Genomic DNA, 22,464 nt, shown 5'->3' with positions numbered 1-22,464 from the left:
TCGCAGGGCGCCGCCGACGTTCCGTGCACTCTCCTGCACTTCGTGAACAACGAGTTGGTCGACGTCGCCAAGGGAAAAATCGTTCAACCGGGCAACCCCTTGTTCCACGGTACCCAGATGCCACCCAACTTGTTTAGGGTTCAACTGGTTCAGGTGCTGCCAGGCTGCGACGAGTTGTTACCTCCGAATTGACCCGTCGGGGTCGACGATGATGACGTGATGACCCTCAGCGCCTGCCTGAGCTGGCCCCTGCTTTGGCCGAAGAGCCAGATTCGTTTGGGGGCGGGGGACACCACCCCAAAGACAACACCGCCAGTCGTGCCGGCGCCAAGTGAGCCCCATGGCAAGACCACCGCAACGGTGCTGGACATCCCTATGCCACTGGATCCAAACATGCATATGGCACAGGATCAGAACGACGACGACGACGATACATTTGGCAACGTCGATCAGTACTTTGCCGATCATGGGTACGATGGTGACTTCATGGGGCCTCCTTCTCAAGAACCCAACCCAACAAAAGACGTGCGCGATCTAGCTGGTACCACGGAGAAGCCAAGTTGCAACAGGCGTCGTCTGCCGTTCAGCTCTCAGGAGACGCCTCCAGCTGCCGACTTCACCGAGCCTCAGATAGGCGAGGTGCGAAATATTATCAGCACCAACACACTCAAGAAGGCGGTCTGTGAGCAGAACTCGGTCCCATTACAGGAGCAGAAGAAGGCACGCAAAAGAAAGACTAACAAGGGTGCGAGCCAGCCGGCACCGAGTATGATCCGTGCTCAGGACGGGCCACCTTCACCTAAGGATATCTCGAGGAGGGTGCATGTGGCGGGTAGGGCGATGCTACCGCCAAATATGCTCAATGCTGCAACCGGTGCTATGCGGAGTCTGCACGACAGTGTTCTTTCTTTGGAGAAGCGGTGTCTCAGAGAGAAGGATGTGGCATACCCGGTTTTCGTGGCCAAGGTGCCAGAGGGCAAGGGCTTTGTGGATGGCGACATCGAGGGTACGATCGTCCTGCGGTTTGATGACATCTTTGCTATGTTTAACCTTCATCCGCTGCACTACACCTTCATTCGGCTATTTTCGCTGAGTATGGAGATGCGGATCATTCGCGACAAGACCCCGGACATCGTGATAGTCGACCCCTTCTACATGCGTGCCAAGATCTTGGGCAGCGCTGGGGACCGGCAAGTCGCGAGTTCTTACCTCGAAGGCGTCATTCTGGCAAACCAAGATAAGGATAACTTCCTCGTGCCTTACTTTCCCAAGTAAGTCCTCCCCTCAACTGGCACGTAACATATGAATTCTTAGATTTCGATCGTTTTTCTTTTAACATTCCGTGTTTTCTGCAGTGACACACATTGCACGCTCATCCTCCTAAGCCCCAAATATTCCATGGCCACGTATTTCGACCCGGACCGTCAGTCGAACGTAGACTACACAAATGTCAAGAAGGTTCTTGATGATGTTCTCCCCAGCTACGCCAAATCTGGAGGCACCTTCACCAGGCCTATTCGTAAGTACGGCAAGCACGTGTTCTCCCACAATACAACGTTCTGCTGCGTCAAGCAGCCGCCTGGCGGTCAGAAGGGTGCCTACTACGCCATCCATCACATGCGGGCGATCGTACGGGACCATCATCAACTTCTGCTACCGAGTAAACTCAAAGATTGGGCCGCGAGCGTGTCGGCAATCCAGGACGCAGACATCAGACAAGAATTCTTTCGCATCCAGTCGGAGTTTGCGGAAATCATCCATCAAGATGTCCTTCGTACCTCAGGGCAGTTCTACCTTAGAAATCAACCATCCAACAGTGACATCGACACAATGCTACGAATGCAGGTTGACAACGCCCGTTATTTCATGACTCCCATGATAGACGGCGGCTTCATCCACGCTCCGGTCCCTTGAGTCGAGTCGAAAGCAGTGATGTTGTGTCTAGTTCTGAAACATCGATTGGCTCATGTTGTAATTAAACTTTAATGAACTTGTAGTATGTCTCTTTGGTTTCGAGAGTCGTTCAACTTAGATGTAATCGATGCTATTAATGTCTTGCTTTTCTCTTTCGATCGTTCTGTTGCATACTTATATATTGCTTATGTATTGTCTGTGAATTGGTACTAACGTTTCGTTTGGCTAGTGCATAGCGATGCCGTCGTATGTCGTGTACAAGGGTAAGGTTCCCGGAGTCTACGACGACTGGGAGGAGTGTCGGAGACAGGTTCGCCGATTCAGCGGTAACAGTTACAAAGGGTACACCACTAGGGCCGAGGCCGAATCTAGATACGCCCGCTATCTAGCGGGAGAGGGGAGGGAGCGTTGGAGGAGCCGGATGAAGACGAGTTTCATCGTGATGATGCTCATCGTGATGACCGCAGCTCTCTTCTATGTGATGGTAGTTTAGATGATCGATATCGACTTGTAATGTGAAGACAAATTCGCTACTCGTGGTCTCGAGACTTGTAATATAATGTTCTATCTTTGTTCAGTCTTTTCAATTCGGAGACTAATATGATGAATTTTATTCGGAGACTAATATGATGAATTGTATTCAGAGACTAATCTTCTTTTGTATTCGATGAATCTGTTGTTGATGTGTGCTGTCTATATTTTGTCCAATTATACATTTTGTAACCTGTGCAAAAAACAGAAAATAAAAAAATAAAAAAACCTAATATTCATACTAATGGCGCATCACATGACAGTGCGCCATTAGTATGCCAAAGGATACTAATGGCGCATCATTAAACAGTGCGCCATTAGTATGCCGAAGTTACTAATGGCGCATCTTGTTGTTGTGCGCCATTAGTATGCCAAAGCACCTGGGTATACATGGCCCCCTCGGAGGCATACTAATGGCGCACTGTTGTATATACTAATGGCACATCTGAGGTCCGCCATTAGTATACCAGATACTAATGGCGTGGCACTAATGGCGCACCACTAATGCACCATTAATGGCCAAATTAGGTGCGCCATTAGTAGGCCTTTTCCTAGTAGTGTCAATCTCAATAACCACACCTTGGCAGTAACTTTGAGTGATTTTCTTAATCCCGGGGGACTTGATGGTCATGGATTTTTCCAAGGGAAGCATCAAAAAATCATGTTGCAAAGCAAATTTCTTTGAAATGAACGAGTGAGAAGCTCCAGAATCAAACAAAGCCGTGGCAGGTATTGTGTTGACAGGGAACGTACCGAGTACGATATCCGGGGCATTCTGTGCTTCCTCCTTGGTCACATGATTCAAGTGACCCTTCTTGTGATTGTTATTGGGGTTGAAGTTGTTACGCTTGGGTGTTGAATTATTTCCACTGTTGTTCAGCTTGGGGGCCGAGTTTCTTGGCTTTGGGCACTGTTTGGCATAGTGTCCTTCCTCTCCACAAGCGTAGCAAGTAACACCTGGGTGATATGTAAATCCTTGTTTCTTGCATGAAATTTTTTGTTTGGGCGTGGAACAATGGTTGTGGATTTGTTCGCTCCAATTTTCTGAAAATCAGTCTTGTTCCGGTTGTTGCGAGCATGAGTAGTCTTGTCCCTTTTGCGCTTGCGAAAATCCTCCAAGCTGCGGCGCTCATTTTCCAATGTAATAGCTTTGTCCACAAGTGTTTTGAAATCCGGAAAGGTGTGTACGACCAGCTGGCATTGAAGTGCTGGTGCCAGACCGTCCAGAAATTTTTCCATTTTTTTATTTTCAGTCATGTGCTCTTAGTTGGCATAACGAGATAATTGAGTAAACTGACTATTGTACTCAGTCACTGTCATGTTTCTCTGCTTGAGGTCATCAAACTCCCTTTTCTTGATCCTCATAATGCTTCTGGGAATGTGCGCCCCGCGAAAACCTTCTTTAAATTCTTCCCAGGTGATGTTATTTTCATTGGGGTGCATGTGTAGGAAATTTTCCCACCATGATGCAGCTGCTCCAGTGAGGTAGTGAGGTGCATAAAGTACCTTCTCACGGTCCGAACATTGTGCAATAATTAACTTTCTTTCAATGTCTCGAAGCCAATCATCGGCCTCAAGAGGTCTATGAGTGTGAGAGAACGTTGGGGACGTGTCTTTTGTAGTTCAGACAATTTGGAATGCTGCTGATATGGTTCAGGGTGATTTCCCATATTGATAACATGGTTCATCATTTCTTGATGCTGTTGCTGGCTTTTCTCATAAAGGCGGCATACTTGAGAAAATGCTGCTTCACTACCTTGCTGACTTGACTGCCCCTGTGTGAAATTGTTACTTGTCTGGGTACCATAATTTTCTTCCAGTGGACTTGGCATGGAACGAGTCCAGGGACGAGGCATTTTCCACGCTGGGGTATTTTTGCAGAACTCATGAGAAAAACCGAGTGGCAAAAATAAATAATATTGCAAAGGTAAAACTCCAAGAATTTTTCAAGAAAATACTTGATTGCGCATGGAGAAGGACCGCTTAGTACATATCTTACACGCAAGCCGTAATTATACAATACATCACTCAGGATGTGCATACACATTCCTGACATGTTATTTAGGCTAGTGCACTTCTTCGAGTTCCTACATGGTGCGCACACAAACTACTTCTCACCAAACCTATATACATATAAGGAACATATCATACAAGCTGGTACATCGCATGGCTGCTAGGCGCACTCAGTCGAAGATGGTAAAAACTTCCCTCGGCCTGCCGAGGGTAAGACCCAGTGATGCTGGAGACTCAACCTCCTCCTCACTAATAGGCTCCAGGCGCGAAGTACTGGGTTAAGGAGCTGGTGCGGGCGCGGCAGGTGGTGCAGCACTGACTGGAGTAGGAGCAATGACTTGGTTAAACTCCTCAGTGGTAGGCAGGCGGCAAGTGGTGGCTAAGATGGCAGGTGTATAGGATGCTGAGAACGAGACGTAAGTCAGTGGTGGTGCTGTATGGAGGAGCTCCCTCCTGTTGGCGGAACGGACCTGAACTAAGTCCATACGAGCAGCCACAAAGTCGTCCACAAGGTTATCAAAAGCTGCCTCAAGAGCTTTGAGATACTCAACCAACATTTCAATAGCCTCATCTCTCTCCCCCCTAGCGCAAGCGAATGCATAGTGACATGTGTATGGCATGTGGCATGGGAGGTAGCAGTAGCGACGAGCCTTCATCGAAGGGAGGGCATCCCGGAGACGAGCTATCGCCTCACGGGCAACCATCTGCACGGCATGCCTCTCCATAGGCATGGCTCTTCCCACAAATCGGAAGCGGCATGACTCAGAACGTCCTCCCTTGAATTGCACTGCGGCCTGGTGCATAGACACGCTGTCGCTGATCTTGTGCTGGTAGAGTGTGAACTCCGGACGAGCCGATGGCCTGATCGCGACCTTGGTGATGGAGACGAGAAGCTTGATAAACCCCTCAGGTACATTGGCGAATACCTGTGACTCACAGTCGCTGCCAGCCATCTACAAAGGTAGACAAAAATTCCAAATAGTCAAATCATAAATTTATGATGACTAACAGAAAATTGCTACATTTGTAAAATGTAAAAATAGCACTAATTACGCTAATAACCGATTAGCGATCGCGCCTAGTGGCTTCCTACAGTCAACCTAGCTCTGATACCAAGGTTGTCAGGACTAGTTTTCCAATAAAATATTTATTGAAAAATCGACCATTTTATCAGACCAGTATAGAAAAATCCTCCTTACTGGTAGACAAATCCCACTACAAGAAAAACACTCAATCATGACCCTCAATTTTGGTCAAAGAATCGTCGTTGTTATCCATTTATGACCTTTTTATGACCATATTTGGATGGTCAACAGTTGGCCGTCAAGAACGAACAAACATGACCTTTTGGATGTTTTGGTCAAAGATTCTATGACCAAAAACATTTGGTCGGTACATCTTTGACTAATTTTTTTCGTCACTAGAGGTCTACTTGAACCATGTAGGATCTGACATGGCTTCAGCCATGTGGCTAATGTGATGATGTGGCAGCCTTGATGGCATTACCGATGACTGAAAAATAAGGTCACAATTTTCACCAGTCGAGTCCAATAAGGTATCTAAATGAGCGAAGCCCAACAATACAGCCCATTCGTTTTATCCCGTTTCATTTTTGGGCCACATCCAATTTTTGGACCCATTCGTTTTATCCCGTTTCATTTTTAGGCCACATCCAATTTTTGGGCCACATCCAGAGACCGATCCTATCAATTTTAGCCCATTAATTTTGTTAATTTGGCCGAGTCATTATTTTGCACATTTTTGTTACACTAGGCATCATAGATTTACCTCAAAAAAGGCATCATAGATAATTCCAGCCATAAACTAATATTATCAGTAAATTGTTATACTCGTTTCAGCAATAGACATCATAGTTGGATACTTCAGGTACATGAATCACATACATAGTTCAACGTTCAACTCCTCTAAAGAGGTACAATACTTATAATGATTTTACACAAAGCCAGAACCACCATGCTTCATGACAACACTACACATAACTACAAATCAGGAAACCATAGCTTCATGACAACACTACACATAACTACAAATCAGGAAACCATAGCTTCTCATGTTCACTGTCATCCACTTCTGAGTAGCTAGTTCTTCTGGATTGCAGAATATCCTGGCATTAAGAAAGATCACACATGAGTTGGACGAAATGTTCTCATTGTAGCTCATTGTAAATCATAAACCATACAATGATATACGAATTCAAACTTAAAATCTCATTGTCACACTGTGTTGCAGTCAGTAGAAGCAAGAATCATATCAAAGCAAGAAACGTAAGTGTAGTTGCAATTTTCTGACTATCAAGAGGAGTAATTCATCAAACTAATAAGTATCTCAAAGAATAGCAATGTGGGGTAGGTTCTAGATTACATGCTCTATTATAAAATAAATACATGGCATTTTGTTGCGGTTACATACTGTTCAACAGGGTATGATTCACATACTAGTGCAATAAATAAATAAATATCACTATACTATGAATATGCTCAGAATAAATGAAGCCATGTGCAGTTTGTTTAGCCAATGTTGTGTTCTGGAAAAATACACAAGGGGGTAGCGAACAAGCATGAATCCTCCAGAATGGGGAAATTAACCACAAAAAGATCCAATGTAACAAACTGTTGTGAATTCTCTATTCATGCATTTTTCCTAGAGGAGAAGGGGAGAGAGTAGTACCTGTTGATGCTGGTAAGCAGACCTGCTAGGTCGGGATTGAGATGCCGGTAAACAGTGCCCAAAGTAAAGAGAGCTCAGCAGCTGTTTGATAATGACGCAAATTTTCAGTGAGCCAAGTAACATTCTGTGAGCGAAGTAACATGTATGTCCACAGGAAAGAAAAAAGGACAAGATATGTGATTAAATATATTACTACCTGTTATAATATTAAATATATGTACAAATCAGATACACCGAGTTTTACCAGGGAAGAAAAACGAGCTGCAAATCTTCAGTAGAAATGATCTATATGGAGATTTTTGTGGTCTATGATAAGTGTTACATATTTGGCAAAAAGCATTATACCAGTCTTTGAAAACTATGACTCCGTTCGTACCCAATCAAAGATAGCCAGAGCTTTTTCCAAGCAGATGTGGAAGGTGCTTGGCTTCATAGAGATATTTAGGTTCCACATGTATGGTAAAACTCCCTGTGCCGATCGATTACGTACTGGTTCTGTGATTGGTATAATGCTTGATTAGTTTTTCCCAATTAGTGGAAAAACTGAGTGTGGACAGAGCTGTATACAATACCACTAGGAAAACAGTAGTAGATGCAAGTGTTGTGTGTGTAATCCAAGGACATCGCATAAAAACAAGAGGCACGCATTGGTACTACAGTCAGTTAGTGAGTCATCTGGAGGTGGCACGACATGGACAAAGCGAGCAGGGGAACAAAATTGGCTGCCTCGGTGACGAGAGACGGAGGGGGAGGGGGAGGGACGAACCTGGGCGAGCGGGTTGGTGGAGAACTCCGGGATGGATAGGAACTCGTCCTCAGAAACGAATCCCCTGGCATTGCGGTGGGTGACTTCACCTGGAGGGAGCGCTCTGCACGCGCAGGCAGGAAGCAGAGCAAGTCAGACACCATGAAAAATGAGGCAAAAAACTGACTCAATCGAGGCCGATCTGAGAACCTGCTTGCCGAGGATGAGGAGGCAGGGGGTCTCCTGGAGCGCGAGGGCACGGAGGATCTTGTCGACGGCGGGCGGGAGGAGCGGGCGGGCGGGGTCGGGGTCGTGGAGGACGTGGACGGCGCGGTCGGCGCCCATGGCGGGCGTGGTGCGGAGCGTGTCGGCGGCCTGCCCAGGACTGACGGTGGCGGCGACGTCCTCGGAGGCGGCGCCGGCCTCGCGGATCTGCAACTCCTCCTCCATGGCAATCTCGCAAAAGGGGTTGATGCCGTGTCGACGCTGGCCGTGTCGACGCCCGTCTGGGAATCGGGACAGGAAGAAGGCGTTGTGGAGTGAGGGGATTGGCAGTGTGTGGCAGCGGCGTTGATGTGGGAGGGGGTTTGTCTCTGAACTGAATCGAATCAGGGTTGGGTTGGGTTGAGGAGCAAGGGAGGGAGGTCGCCGGTGGTGATGGGTTAGGGGAGGTCGCCTGTGGGGGTGGGGTTGGGTGTCGGTGGAGGGATTGAAGATGAATCGGTGGTGGGGAGGGCATGGATCCGGAAGCAACGCGGCGGATCTGGCTGCCGCCTCCGCCTCACCTGCTGTTGCTCGACCGGGGAGAGAAGGTGAGGAGGGGGTTTCAGGGCGGTGGTGTGGGGGCAGAGCGTAGGCCGGCGGCAGCGGCGGCGGTGATGTGGGTGGGAATCGAGACAGGAAGAGGTGGGTGGCGGCTGCACGAGGGGAGGGGAGGGGAGGATCGCTAGGGTTAGTTGTGCGAGAGAGAGGGGTGGATCGCTAGGGTTAGCTGAGAGAGCGGAGGGATGGATGGACGGACGGATGGATGGATGGACAGATGTTTGCCATGTCACTGATCCATGCCACAGCTGGTTACACCAATCAGAATTAAGCATTTTTTGTTTTTCTCTTATAGTTTGTACCCTTTTATTCAGGCAAACAGTTAACCTCCTATAGTTAGTTCAAATAAACCAATATTTTGTACTCCCTCCGTCCGGAAATACTTGTCATTGAAATGGATGTATCTAGATGTATTTTAATTCTAGATACATCCATTTTCATTCATTTTGATGACAAGTAATTCCGAACGGAGGGAGTACATGTGTGTATTTAGGCATGACAAACAATGTTGATTTGGGAGGTTTTCATTTTATTTGCTCAAAACAACCATTTTTTATTTTCTGAGTGACCAAAATGTGTTCTTTTGTGAAGGAACTACCATACATTTGTTGCAAAATGGCACTAAATCATTTTTCTAAAATATTAGTCCATATTTAATGTATAATTGACCAAACGGTTGGGTGTCAAGAGGTTTTACCCACCTCTGGTGAAAAAGACAAATTTTCGTCGATTCAGTAGGAAGCGAGTCAAATTTGAACTGTAGCTGCCTCATAGTTTGCCCTTTATTTTTTCCAAAATCATTTCTAGGTACATAACTATCTATTTAATCAGAGAAACATCAAAATGTTTCCAAGATTCAACAACTAGCTAGGAACAGTCAAGCCCGCCGTTTTGACCGCATTTTGAAACGGGCATAAAAAATTCAAAAAAAATCAAAAAATTGGAAAACCTTCGCATTGTTTCATCATATGTGACCAAGTTTCAGGAAAAATAATAAACTTGTAATACGTCAATTATTTTAAAAAAGTGTTCTCATAAATGAGCTATCATGCATGAAGATTCATGGCTTTCAAGCCAAATGATCAATCTTATGGTCATATTCATGGCATAGTTTGTTTAAATGATCTCATATTGTGCACAATGGTGCATCTTCGAATTCCAAACAATGTTGCCTAAGGGAGTTTTCATTTTCTTTGCATGGAAAATTCATTTTCCATTTTTCGAGTGCCCAAAATGAGGTTTTTTTGTGAAGGAACTACCAAATAGTTGTTGCAAAAATGGACCAAATCATTTTTCTAAAATAATAGGCCATATTTAATGCACAATTGACAAAATAGTTGGGTGTCAAAAGTTTTGATCCACCTCTGGTGAAAAAGACAAATTCCCGTCGATTCAGCTGGAAGCGGGTCAAATTTGAACCGCAGGTGCCTCATAGTTTGCTATTTATTTTTTCCAAAAATCATTTCTAGGTACATAAGTACCTATTTAATCAGAGAAACACCAAACAAATTCCAAGATTCAACCACTAGCTAGGAACGGTCATTCCCGCCGTTTTGACCGCATTTTGAAACGGGCATAAAAATTCAAAAAAATTCAAAAAATTGGGAAACCTTCGCATTGTGTCATTATATGTGGCCAAGTTCCCAGGAAAAATAACAAACTTGTAATACGGCAATTATTTTAAAAAAGTGTTCTCAGAAACGAGCTATCACGTGTGGAGATCAATGGCTTTCAAGCCAAATGATCAATCTTATGGCCACATTCATGGCATAGTGTGTTCAAATGATCTCATATTATGCACAGGGGTGCATATTAGAATGGCAAACAATGTTGCCTAAGGAAGTTTTCATTTTCTTTGGACGAAAAAACCATTTTCCATTTTTCGAGTGCCCGAAAGGAGGTTTTTTTGTGAAGGACCTCCCAAATAATTGTTGCAAAACTAGACCAAATCATTTTTCTAAAATACTAGGCCATATTTAATGCACAATTGACAAAATGGTTGGGTGTCAAAAGTTTTGATCCACCTCTGGTCAAAAAGACAAATTCCTGCCGATTCAGCTGGAAGCGGGTCAAATTTGAACTGCAGCTGCCTCATAGTTTGTTATTTATTTTTTCCAAAAATCATTTCTAGGTACATAAGTATCTATTTAATCAGAGAAACACCAAAAAAATTCCAAGATTCAACCACTAGCTAGGAACGGTCATTCCCGCTGTTTTGACCGCATTTTGAAACGGGCATAAAAAATTCAAAAAAAATCAAATAATTGGGAAACCTTCGCATTGTGTCATTATATGTGGCCAAGTTCCTAGGAAAAATAACAAACTTGTAATACGGCAATTATTTTTAAAAAGTGTTCTCAGAAACGAGCTATCACGTGTGGAGATTCATGGCTATCAAGCCAAATGATCAATCTTATGGCCACATTCTTGGCATAGTTTGTTCAAATGATCTCATATTGTGCAAAAGGGTGCATCTTGGAATGGAAAACAATGTTGCCTAAGGAAGTTTTCATTTTCTGTGCACGGAAAATTCATTTTTCATTTTCCAATTGCCCAAAAAGGAGGTTTTTTTGTGAAGGAACTACCAAATAATTGTTGCAAAAATGGACCAAATCAATTTTATAAAATACTAGGCCATATATAATGCACACTTGACAAAATGGTTGGGTGAAAAAAGTTTGATCCACCTCTGGTGAAAAAGACGAATTGCCGTCGATTCAGTTGGAAACGGGTCAAATTTGAACTGCAGCTGCCTCATAGTTTGCTCTTTATTTTTTTAAAAAACCATTTCTAGGTAAATAAGTATCTATTTAATCAGAAATACATGGTTTGATGGCGAGACATCGAGGTTTGGACGGTGGCCGAGGGCCCCAACTCTAGAGCGCGTAAGCTCACATGCCCGTCGCGTGGTCACCGCGTGACCGTGGAGTTGCCATGTGTTCTGGGCAGCCTAGGCATGTCTAGTGGGTTGGGCACTCCCCAGGTAGGTGCTAGGAAGAAAATCACAACATAATATTCTCACCAGGAGACCGATCGATACTCAAACATGAATAAGCAACAAGGTGTTTGATTTGCGGTACGGGAAATGCGCATGGCTAATGGGCATGAGTTTTGGCTGAGGATGATCAGTTACTAAGAAGACCGTCTTCACAAATTTTCACCTCAAAAGGAGGAGCCTAGGTGGTACTTGCTTTACAAAGTACCACACTGGACATAAATACGAATATTGAAGTTGGGCTCAAAATAATGAATGGATCGAGCTGGCATTTGGTGGAGGATGGTTATTTGGGCATATGAAAGAACTGTAGAAAATGGATACCATTTGGACATGCCAAAGTGGTACTTCCTTCACAAAGTGCTGCTCTGAACGGAATAGGAAAATGAATATTTATGAATTATTTTTGAACTAGGCAAGGAATGTTTTTGACATATTTGATGAAGATATGATCCAAAACATTTATGATAATTTTTTGGGAATTTTTGGAATAACAGAAATATAGGTTGCTTCACAACCTAGGGCAAAAACCGCCACATGGACATGACACATAGGCAAAACTGATGAGATGGCGCCTAGTCATCACAACCCACCACAATCTACAAGGCTATGACCATCTATATTGGTCATTAACAACTAGAAATAAGGCATCGGACTAGCACTGTTTGCTTTGTGACCATTCGTGTAAGGAAATTACGACCTTTCTGACCAAAATGGTCACAATGGTTTAGGGTTTGGAGCCCCCCGAACAGCTTTTGACCAATTGGTCTGAAATGATCATAGATTTATGACCAATTCTTCCAGGGTCACTGACAAAAGGTCACTAGTTGACATATTTCTTGTAGTGTCCTTGATACAGAAATCCAGAAGAACTAAATATTATACAAGGTTGAGCTGAGGCTGCTCAACGATTTATTACAAGCATGCTGATATTATTATACATAAAGGCGGATATGACACAAAGAGTATGGTGGCATAACTACTGACTCGTAATAAAAGTGGTGGTGGATATGTCACAGTGAAGTGGGTGACATGACGCCAAAATCTTACAGCTCATCAAGCGCCGGAGTGAGGCTTGATGATTTTATTAGGGTAGCAGAAGCGTATATAATATAAGTGACCAACTCCAGGATCGAACGGGACTGACTGGGACTCCTCTAGGCGTCGGACTCGCTATCGTACTCTTCATCCATAAGATCGCCTTCGTCAACATCCGGCCAAATCAACAAGCCAGATGAGTACTTTGAATGTACTCGCAAGATAGTTTGGACATAAGATATAACAAATGCAAACATGATGCACATGAGCAGACTAGTAATGCGCACTCAGATAATAAATTTGCACTGCATGTTAAATAAAAAGGAAGTCAGGCGGTAGTCCTCCCAAAATCCCAATTAAATAACTGAAGACCGATTGAGTGTCTGAAGCGACGCCTCGAAAGGTAAAAATAAATTAACATGTCGCAGTCGGGCGTCAGGGCGACACCACATAAAGGGCTTATATTGAAACGTAAACGACAGTACATGCCACAGTCGGACGTCTAAGCGACATCTCGAAAAGGGCTTATAACGAAAGTTAATATCAAGGATGCCACAGTCGGACGTCTGAGCGACATCACATAAAGGGCTTATATCAAAAGTAAATAACAAGAATCCACAGTCGAACGTCTGAGCGACATCACATAAAGGGCTTATATCAAAAGTAAATAAAAAGAATGCCACAGTCGGACGTCTGAGCGACATCACATAAAGGGCTTATATCAAAAGTAAATAACAAGAATGCCATAGTCGGACGTCTGAGTGAAATCACATAAAGGGCTTATATCAAAAGTAAATAACAAGAATGCCACAGTCGGATGTCTAAGCGACATCACATAAAGGGCTTATATCTCATTATTCAAATTCAAGTAGCTCATGAAGGTAACATCATTCCACGGAATACTCGGTACATGATAATAAATTGGTTAGTCCATCCACAAGAATAACATTCAGCCAGGTTTACCACTCTCAGTTTCATGCTTACTCTTCGGAGACTGTCACTGAGACTGACATTGAGACTAATACTGAGATTGACACTAATATGTCAATCGAAGTCCTTGACCATGGACATGGTTACTCGAATGGTTTTGACTCTGTAGAGTTTGTACTCTTTAACCACAGCCAACGGATTTTAGTAGTCACAAAGGACTAGTTCCATTTACGGTATTTTAGGAGAAACACATCTAACCAATACACACCCATTCCACATTCTGCTGCCAGGAATCACTCTAGGCAACGTTCAAGAAAAACTCCAAGACGGGGAGGCTACAACCTCGAATAGCATGGGATCAAATTTATATCGCGTGCTCTAAGGGGTGCCCCCCTCTCGGTCCCAACCGGAAACACCCATGCCCCTGACCGGATGACGGGCTTTAATCCAGGGCCATGGAACCCTCATCACGGCCCCTCTATTTGGTGTGTACAAGGAAAGAGGTTTGCAACTGACTAAACCGCATTCTTTGCAGAAGACATGTGGCGGCATGAAAAAGGGACGAACAGGAACAAAACTTGGTGCACGTTAATACTGGAGTTAAACGGTTGACATAAAACTAGCATGCTTCAACAATACCAACTTGCAACCTATCATGCCACCACATGATCAGGTTATCTCACCATCATATGAACACATCAAATTTCAAAGCTCACTTGCAGCTTGTTGCAGCTTGCTTTGCAGGAAATATAACATTCACAAATGCTTATATAAACATGTCACAAGAAAACCACTCAAGCAATCATGAAAAACACCTTGCCTGGTTCGGAGTAGTCGGAGTCTAGCTCGGCGAAGTTTGCGGCTCCGTCACCTCCTTCGGTATCTACGTTATAAAAAAAATCGGATACTAACGTAAATACCATGCGCGCATAAATTTTTTTCCAAATATTTTTCAATTAAATATGGTAAAAAACTAGATAGAAAAGTAAAGATGACAGAAAAAGAATCAGCTCAAAATCATCTTTTGTTTAATAGTTATAAAGGTTTTAGTCCAGGGACTAATCTGTGATGAAACAGAAACTTTCCAGGGGCTAGTTTAAAAAAATGGAAAATGTTTCGGTTAGAAATACGCCGACCGAAAGGGAAAACGTACTTTGCCCGAAGGCGCTTTCAGAAAATGTTTCGAATAAAAGAGGAGAGGCTGACGAGGGGGTCCTGCATGTCAGGTTTAAAATCTCACCGTCGAACGAAGCAAACGATGATCGCCGGCGACGATCGACGGCGATCCAGAGGAGGGCAAGGGTATGGTTGCACTCACGGGACAATTCCGCGTCGGTTGGTGGTGGACTTGGTCGTCGGCGAGCACCACGCCGATGGCGGCTTCCACTCCGGCGGATGGCGGTTCGGTCGAGGATGGATCCTTCCGAAGAGAGCTGCAAACGCCAAATCGGAGCGCGGGTTAGGGGAGTGGGTGCAATAGGAGGTTCCTCCCCAAGTTTGAGCTAGAGATATGCAAGGAATCGAGTGAATCAAGCTGGCTACCAGAGCGGGTCGTGGCGGCCGGAGTTGGGGAAGAAGGCCTCCTCGAGGTCCTTCTAGTGGCTGGGCGCGACTCTTGTGAGGTGGAGGAGTGGTGCTGGATCGAAGGCGAGCTCGGGGTCTCTATTTATAGCCGGCCCGAGGCGGTTGCCGAGAATGGGATTTCTCCGACGAGTAATTATGGCGAGGTGGTGGTCGAGCTGATAGATTAGGTGACTGGGCAGCTGCGAATTGGTCCACTAGCTCCATTCAACGGCTAAGCTTGATCGGATTTGGCCTGCTCCCGTGGCTTTGACGGAACGGAGCTCACGGGCTCGTCGGCGGCAGAGAGTGCGCTCTGCGCCTCTCAGGCCACGGCGACGGTTCTCCAGTGAGCATAGAGCAGAGGACGGCCACGCGGAGGCTCCTAGAGGTGTGGGCGGTGCTGGACGGTGTCGTACTGCAGGGTTGGCCCCTGCTGGCCGCCACGGGCGGTTCTGCCACCGCGGGAGGCGCCGGAGTTAACGTGACACGTTGCCACCGACGCTCACGACCGGCCAAACAACCATGCGGCGCACTGGATAAGGAGGGGGCACAGGGAGCAAGAGGCCAGGGCGAGCACTGGCAAGATTGACGCCAAGCTCTGAAGAAAACGACACTGACGACTGAAGCTTAACACTGAAACTCTGAATTTGAACAGGAACAGTGCACACCAGCTGTTCGACGAAATGTTTGGCGCATGTGGACAATTTTTCTTGAGCTGAAACTTGGTGGTATGGCCTCTTGATGCATCCAGGGACTGCCTGAATTTCTTCAGAATTTTCGAAAAGGAAAAGAATGAATTTCACCAAAAATGGCAAATCTGGTCCAAACTTGCAGCAAGCAAGTTTTGAAAATTTTGAACTGTGGACTAGCAGATCTTGATGGATCTAGGTTGAGGGCACTAAGGACTAGCCAGGGGAATTTATTTGGAACCAAAACTCAAAGGAAATCTAGTAGTTCCTTTGTAAATCACTAAGGTCCAAATAAATGGCAGAAAAAGATTTTGAGGTTAAAACAAATAGAAACAAAATCTAGGAGAAGTTGAACCTTGCTGGGCTTGATGCTTGACTTGACCCAAAGTAGGGAGGTGGGTTTTGGAAGAAAGTTTTCTACATAGGCCATGGCAAGAGAGTACTTTTGAATAGGGAAGGAAAAAATCCAAAACTTATAGGAATTCTTTTTAGTAAAAGGATTTGAAAGGTCCACTCAAAAGTATTTGTGTTGAGCCAACCCAAAATGAAAAATCTTCAAGGCCAACAATCAAGGTTGGGAAGAACCCAAAAAAAATTTGTCTTAAAAGAAATTTTTTGAGAAGGGAAGTCTTTTAAAAAAATTAAATAACCTCGTTCCAATTAATTAAAGAATTTCATAAAAATCGAATCAAAAAAAATTGGAGTGTTACACTCCGCCAGGAGCGGGATGACGGCGAGCGGTAGATGGCTACGACGTGATGCTGTGACGCGACGCAGAGGCGCTCTAGCTTGAGGAGGAGGAGAAGTGTGTGCGGTGAGCCGCAATACCATCGACCCTGCAGATGCTGGAGGAGGCCGCGCTGGCAGCGTACCAGGCGGTGTTCGGGTGGTCCGGCCCTGCTCCCGTCTTCATCGACCTCACCGGCGGTGATGGCGATGGCGACGTCGACGTCAAGGGCAAGGGCAAGGACGACGACGTCTAAGGCAGCGTGCGGGGCGATGCAGACTTTTTTATGTTTTAATTAATGTTTAATTAGGTTTAAGTGGACTTTGGCTGGCGGTTGACCGGCCACTTATGTTTAATTATGTTTATTTCTGCTAGCTATTTTTTTTCACGCCGACACATTTGGGTCCGCGTCGCGTTGGGTGGTCAAGCCGAGCCATTTGAGAATGCGGACGCGCACGTCCGCCTGGCCGACCCAAACGGACAAAAAACGGACAAAGCGCGCGTCCGTTTGGGTCGCCCCATTGGAGTTGCTCTAATGGACCAACCCATTTCGTTCCCAAATTAAAACAAACGAGCTGCGGTACATTTGCCCAGTTCACCGTCTCTTTCATTGGGTCAAACAATAGCACAAACGGACCAGTCGGTGAAGCAGTTTTAGTCACTCCGGTGGCTTTTCTGCGAAGCATAAGTGACCCGGTATAACTGGGTGCCAAATCGGGGAGCAGCAAGGAGTGGAAGAGGAGGGGCGCGACAATCACCTCCGCGCGGATCCCGCCCTCAGTCGGGCACGCGATCAGGGGCGGCGGCGGCGGTGGATGGGTGCGCGGCTAGTGGCGAGCGCCAGGAGAGTGGCGAGCGGCGCGGCGTGGCATGGGGCGAGCGACACGACGAGGGTGGCGAGCAGGGCGGAGCAGGGATAGTGGATCTCAGCGGCGAGCGGGGCGGAGAAGGGGCGTTCGTGCTCGGCTGCTAGCAGGGCAGAGCAGGGGCGCACCAAGCAGAGTGCACGTCGAGCCGTGGGGTGGGCCGTCTAATAAAAATACAGATAAAGAGGGATGGGTGGGTGACAAGCGGGCCAGGCCCGGACGCAGACGGACGAGAGAGACAGAGAAAGCGTCCACTTTGTGTCCGCCCGTGACCCAAATGTGGCTCAAATTTGGGACGAAAATGGGTCCGCGCGGACACAAAGCGGACACAAAATAGAAATGGGTCGCTGCATTGGGCCACTGTTTCTGCCCGCGGCGACCCAAACGGACGCAGACGGACGAAATGGGTCGCCCCATTGGAGTTGCTCTTACGTAGAAAACTTACGCGAATCACCTTTTTTCTAATCCCCTCAAATCTCCCCCCTCTGATTTTCAGGGTGAGGCCCGTGCCATCCAATCAAATAAGGCCACTTCATCATTTACGTAAATTTCGCAGCTGTCCTTTCGTAGGTGCAGCAAAGCTCGGATTTGGACCACGTCAGATATGGCCAACTATGGCCCACCTCGACCCGCATATATTCACCCCTATCCGGACTTTTGAGAAAAACCCTAGCCACTCCACTTCGCCCCCAAGCTCTTGTCTGGCGAATTCCGGCCTTCTCCGGTATGGCGGGCAGTGGATCCGACTCTGAAATCTCTCAACCCGTCAACTGGACATTTGTTCCATGCAGGAACGAGGAAGAGATGGCCATATGCATTGCTCTATGCCACTCCCAGGAGGACTGCACCCAACCGCGGTCAGACTCGATCCGGCATGAATCCATTGCATCCGCTTAAATGGTGCTTGGATCTCTCGAGGCTGGTGGCTTGAGGAGCGTGACCGCCTTGCTTGACGCGCTGACCACCTCCTGGCACCACAATCCCTTTGGTGGCGCCGAGTCCCCATGGTGTCAGGTTGCGAGCTGAAGGATACTAAGTTGTCCTTGCATTTCGAGCGGAGTAGGGGACCACTCTAGATTTGAAGCTACTTCCCAAAGAGTTAAAGTTCTATTCTCCTGGCCTGCTATGAAACAAAAAATATAAGATTATGTGCATGATTGTCTGCCCAGAAGCAGAGCACATTAAGAAGCCAGGGTTACTGGGCTATTTTCTTGTTCCTAAGGAAGCTTGGAACATGGTTTGCGTGGATTCCATCTATGGTCAATCCAAGAGGAGGAACTATGACACCATACTAGTGGTAATTGACAAATTTAGAAAATATGGCCATTTTCTTCAAGTGTCTCATTCTTTTACTACATTAACTGTGGTCCAACTCTATCTAAAAAATGTTTGTAAGTTACATCGATTACCAGAGGTGTTAGTAATGGAGATCATTTATTCAACATCACATTTTAGCAAGAACTTTGTCAGCTATCTCTAATACAAAGATGAACAATTAAATTAGTGCTTGGAAACCTTTCTTAGGTGCATGTCTCATTCAGTTCGCGAGAAATGGACATAGCGGTTGTCTCAAGCAGAATACTGGTACAACACTAATTATCACTCTACTCTTGGCAAAGCACCTTTTTAGGTCTTATATGGGTACCAACCACGACACTTATTAGGGATGTCCAATCTACGGAATTCCACTTCCAATGATTTGAATACTTGGCTAGTTGAAAGGAATGTAATAAAGAGAACATCTGTTGCGAGCTCAACGTCCGATGAAATTACATGAAGACAAAAATAAATCAGAGTGTCAGTTTGTAGTTGGGGGATTGGGTTATGTGAAGGTCCAACCGTATATACAACAGTATGTGAATAAGTGTTTCAAAGTTCGCATTCAAAAAATTTGGGCCTCCTATCATATGGACTTGACTGCTTCTAGCAAGATTCACCAAGTCATCCCTCTCTTGCTCCTTAAACTTGCCAAGCAGAGGAGTCAGAAAGTGTCGATGGTATATTGATATGTCCATTTTGCATCATGTTTGCTTACCATTATTTATAATGTTTTTATCCATAATAATGCTTTTTGGAGTAATTCTAATGTCTTTTCTCTCATAATTTGCAAGGTACACACCAAGAGGGAGAATTCTAGCAGCTGGAAATCTGGACTTGAAAGGCTACGTCTGGCTACCTATTCTGCACAACTCCAAACAATCTAAACCTTCACGGAGAATTTTTATGGAATATTTAAGAAATATTGGAGCAAATAACTACCAAAGAGGGGCCCACCAGGTGGGCACAAACCACCTGGGCGCGCCAGGGAGCCCAGGCGCGCCCTGGTGGGTTGTGCCCTCCTCGGCCCACCTCCGATGCCCATCTTCTGGTATATAAGTCATTTTGACCTAGAAAAAATAAAGGGGAGACTTTCGGGATGGAGCGCCGCCATCTCGAGGCGGAACTTGGGCAGGAACACTTTTGCTCTCGCGGAGCGATTCTGTCAGGGGAACTTCCCTCCCGAAGGGGGAAATCATCGTCATCATCATCACCAACAACTCTCTCATCTTAGGGAGGGCTATCTTCATCAACATCTTCACAACACCACCTCCTCTCAAACCCTAGTTAATCTCTTGCGTTCAATCTTTGTATCAAAACTATAGATTGGTGCCCGTGGGTGACTAGTAGTGTTGATTACATCTTGTAGTTGATTACTATATGGTTTATTTGGTGGAAGGTTATATGTTCAGATACATTATGCTATTTAATACCCCTCTGATCTTGAGCATGTTTATCATTTTTGAGTAGTTACTTTCGTTCTTGAGGTCACGGGAGAAATCATGTTGCAAATAATCATGTGAATTGATATGTGTTCGATATTTTGATGGTATGTATGTTGCCATTCTCTTAGTGCTGTCATGTGAACGTCGATTACATGAAACTTCACCATATTTGGGCCTAAGGGAATGCTTTGTGGAGTAGTTATTAGATGGTGGGTTGCAAGAGTGACAGAAGCTTAAACCCCAGTTTATGCGCTATTCCGTAAGGGACCGATTGGATCCACAAGTTTAATGCTACGGTTAGAATTTATTCTTAATACTTTTCTCGTAGTTGCGGATGCTTGCGAGAGGGTTAATCACAAGTAGGAGGTTTGTTCAAGTTAGAATAGCTCCTAAGCACCGGTCCACCCACATATCAAATTATCAAAGTACTGAACACAAATTAAGCCAACATGAGGAAAGTGACTAGATGAAATTCCCGTGTACCCTCAAGAACACTTTGCTTATTATAAGAAACCATTTTGGCCTTTCCTTTGTCTCAGAAGGATTGGGCTACCTTGCTGCACTTTTGTTACTACTATTTTTACTTGCTCGTTATAAATTATCTTGCTACCAAACTACTCCGCTACTTACAATTTTAGCACTTGCAGACATTACCTTGCTAAAAACCACTTGTCATTTCCTTCTGCTCCTCGTTGGGTTCGACACTCTTACTTATCCAAAAGAGCTAAAATTGACCCCATACACTTGTGGGTCATCAAGGCTATTTTCTGGCGCCGTTGCCGGGGAGTGAAGCGCCTTTGGTAAGTGGAATTCGGTAAGGAAACATTTATATAGTGCGCTGAAATTTATTGTCACTTGTTACCATGGAAAACAATCATTTGAGGGGTTTGTTCGGGGTATCTTCACCTCGTCCAGAACCACAATTAGTTATCCCTCAACCTACTGCACCTACTGAAAATATTGAATATGAAATCCCTTCAGGTATGATAGAACAACTGCTAGCTAATCCTTATGCAGGAGATGGAACTAAACATCCTCATATGCACTTGATACATGTGGAACAAATTTGTGGATTGTTTAAGCTTGTAGGTTTACCCAGGGATGAAGGGTTTTCCCTTTATCTTTTAAGGGAAAAGCATTAACATGGTATAGGCTATGCGATGATATTGGATCATGGAATTGGAATCGTTTGAAATTGGAGTTCCATCAAAAAATTTATCCTATGCATCTAGTTCACCGTGATCGGAATTATATATATAATTTTTGGCCTCGAGAAGGAGAAAGTATCGCTCTAGCTTGGGGGAAGCTTAAGTCAATGTTATATTCATGCCCCAATCGTGAGCTGAGAAATTATTACTCGGAATTTTTATGCTCGGCTTTCTCGTAATGATCAAACCATGCTGGATACTTCTTGTCCTGGTTCTTTTATGAATAAAACTATTGAATTCCGGTGGTATCTTTTGGAAAGAATTAAACACAACTTTGTAGATTGGGAACTTTACGAAGGAAAAGAGTCGGGTATAAAGCTTAAGTATGATTGTGTTAAATCTTTTATGGATACCGATGTTTTTCAAAAGTTTAGCCTTGACTCTGAGATAGTAGCCTCCTTTTGTGAATCATTTTCTACTCATTTAGAACTTCCTAAAGAGAAGTGGTTTAAATATCACCCACCTATTAAAGATGAAATTAAAGAACCAGTACTAGTTAAAGAAGAAACTATACTTAATAATATTGATGCAGTTGTTCCTTCTGTTTATATTGAGAAACCACCTTTCCCTGTTAGGATAAAAGAACATGCTAAAGTTTCAACTATGGTTAACAAAAGCTATGTTAGAACACCTAAACCTGATGAACAAATTAAAGTAGAACCTAACATTGCTATGGTTAAAGATCTCTTGGAAGAAGATATGGATGTGCATGTTATTTACTTCCGTGAAGAAGCTGCTAGAATTGCTAAACCTGATGGAAAAGATAAACATAGACCTGTTGTTGGCATGCCTGTTATTTCAGTTAAAATAGGAGATCACTATTATCATGGTTTATGTGACATGGGTGATAGTGTGAGTGCTATTCGCCACTCCTTATGTGAAGAAATTAGAGATGAAATAGCACCTGCTGAAATAGAAGACATAGATGTTACTATTAAAATTGCTAATAGAGATACTATATCACCAATTGGGA

The 22,464-nt window shown here is 44.8% G+C and overlaps 1 protein-coding gene across 1 annotated transcript in view; it reads right to left on the bottom strand.

Annotated features, from left to right (window-relative positions):
• Positions 1-6,266: 6,266 nt before the first annotated feature.
• Positions 6,267-22,464, bottom strand: part of LOC119320956 — a 61,867-nt gene continuing 45,669 nt past the window's right edge. Inside the window, exons 2-5 of the mRNA XM_037594850.1 lie at positions 8,102-8,837; positions 7,913-8,015; positions 7,147-7,227; positions 6,267-6,583 (exon numbers count right to left, since the gene is read on the bottom strand). Coding sequence (XP_037450747.1) covers positions 7,998-8,015; positions 8,102-8,837 — 754 coding nt within the window. The 3' untranslated portion in view covers positions 6,267-6,583; positions 7,147-7,227; positions 7,913-7,997. The remainder of the gene's footprint in view (positions 6,584-7,146; positions 7,228-7,912; positions 8,016-8,101; positions 8,838-22,464) is intronic.

This window comes from Triticum dicoccoides, chromosome 6B (genome assembly GCF_002162155.2).
Source record: "Triticum dicoccoides isolate Atlit2015 ecotype Zavitan chromosome 6B, WEW_v2.0, whole genome shotgun sequence".
Lineage (NCBI taxonomy): Eukaryota > Viridiplantae > Streptophyta > Magnoliopsida > Poales > Poaceae > Triticum > Triticum dicoccoides.
This window is presented reverse-complemented; position numbering and strand designations above follow the sequence as displayed.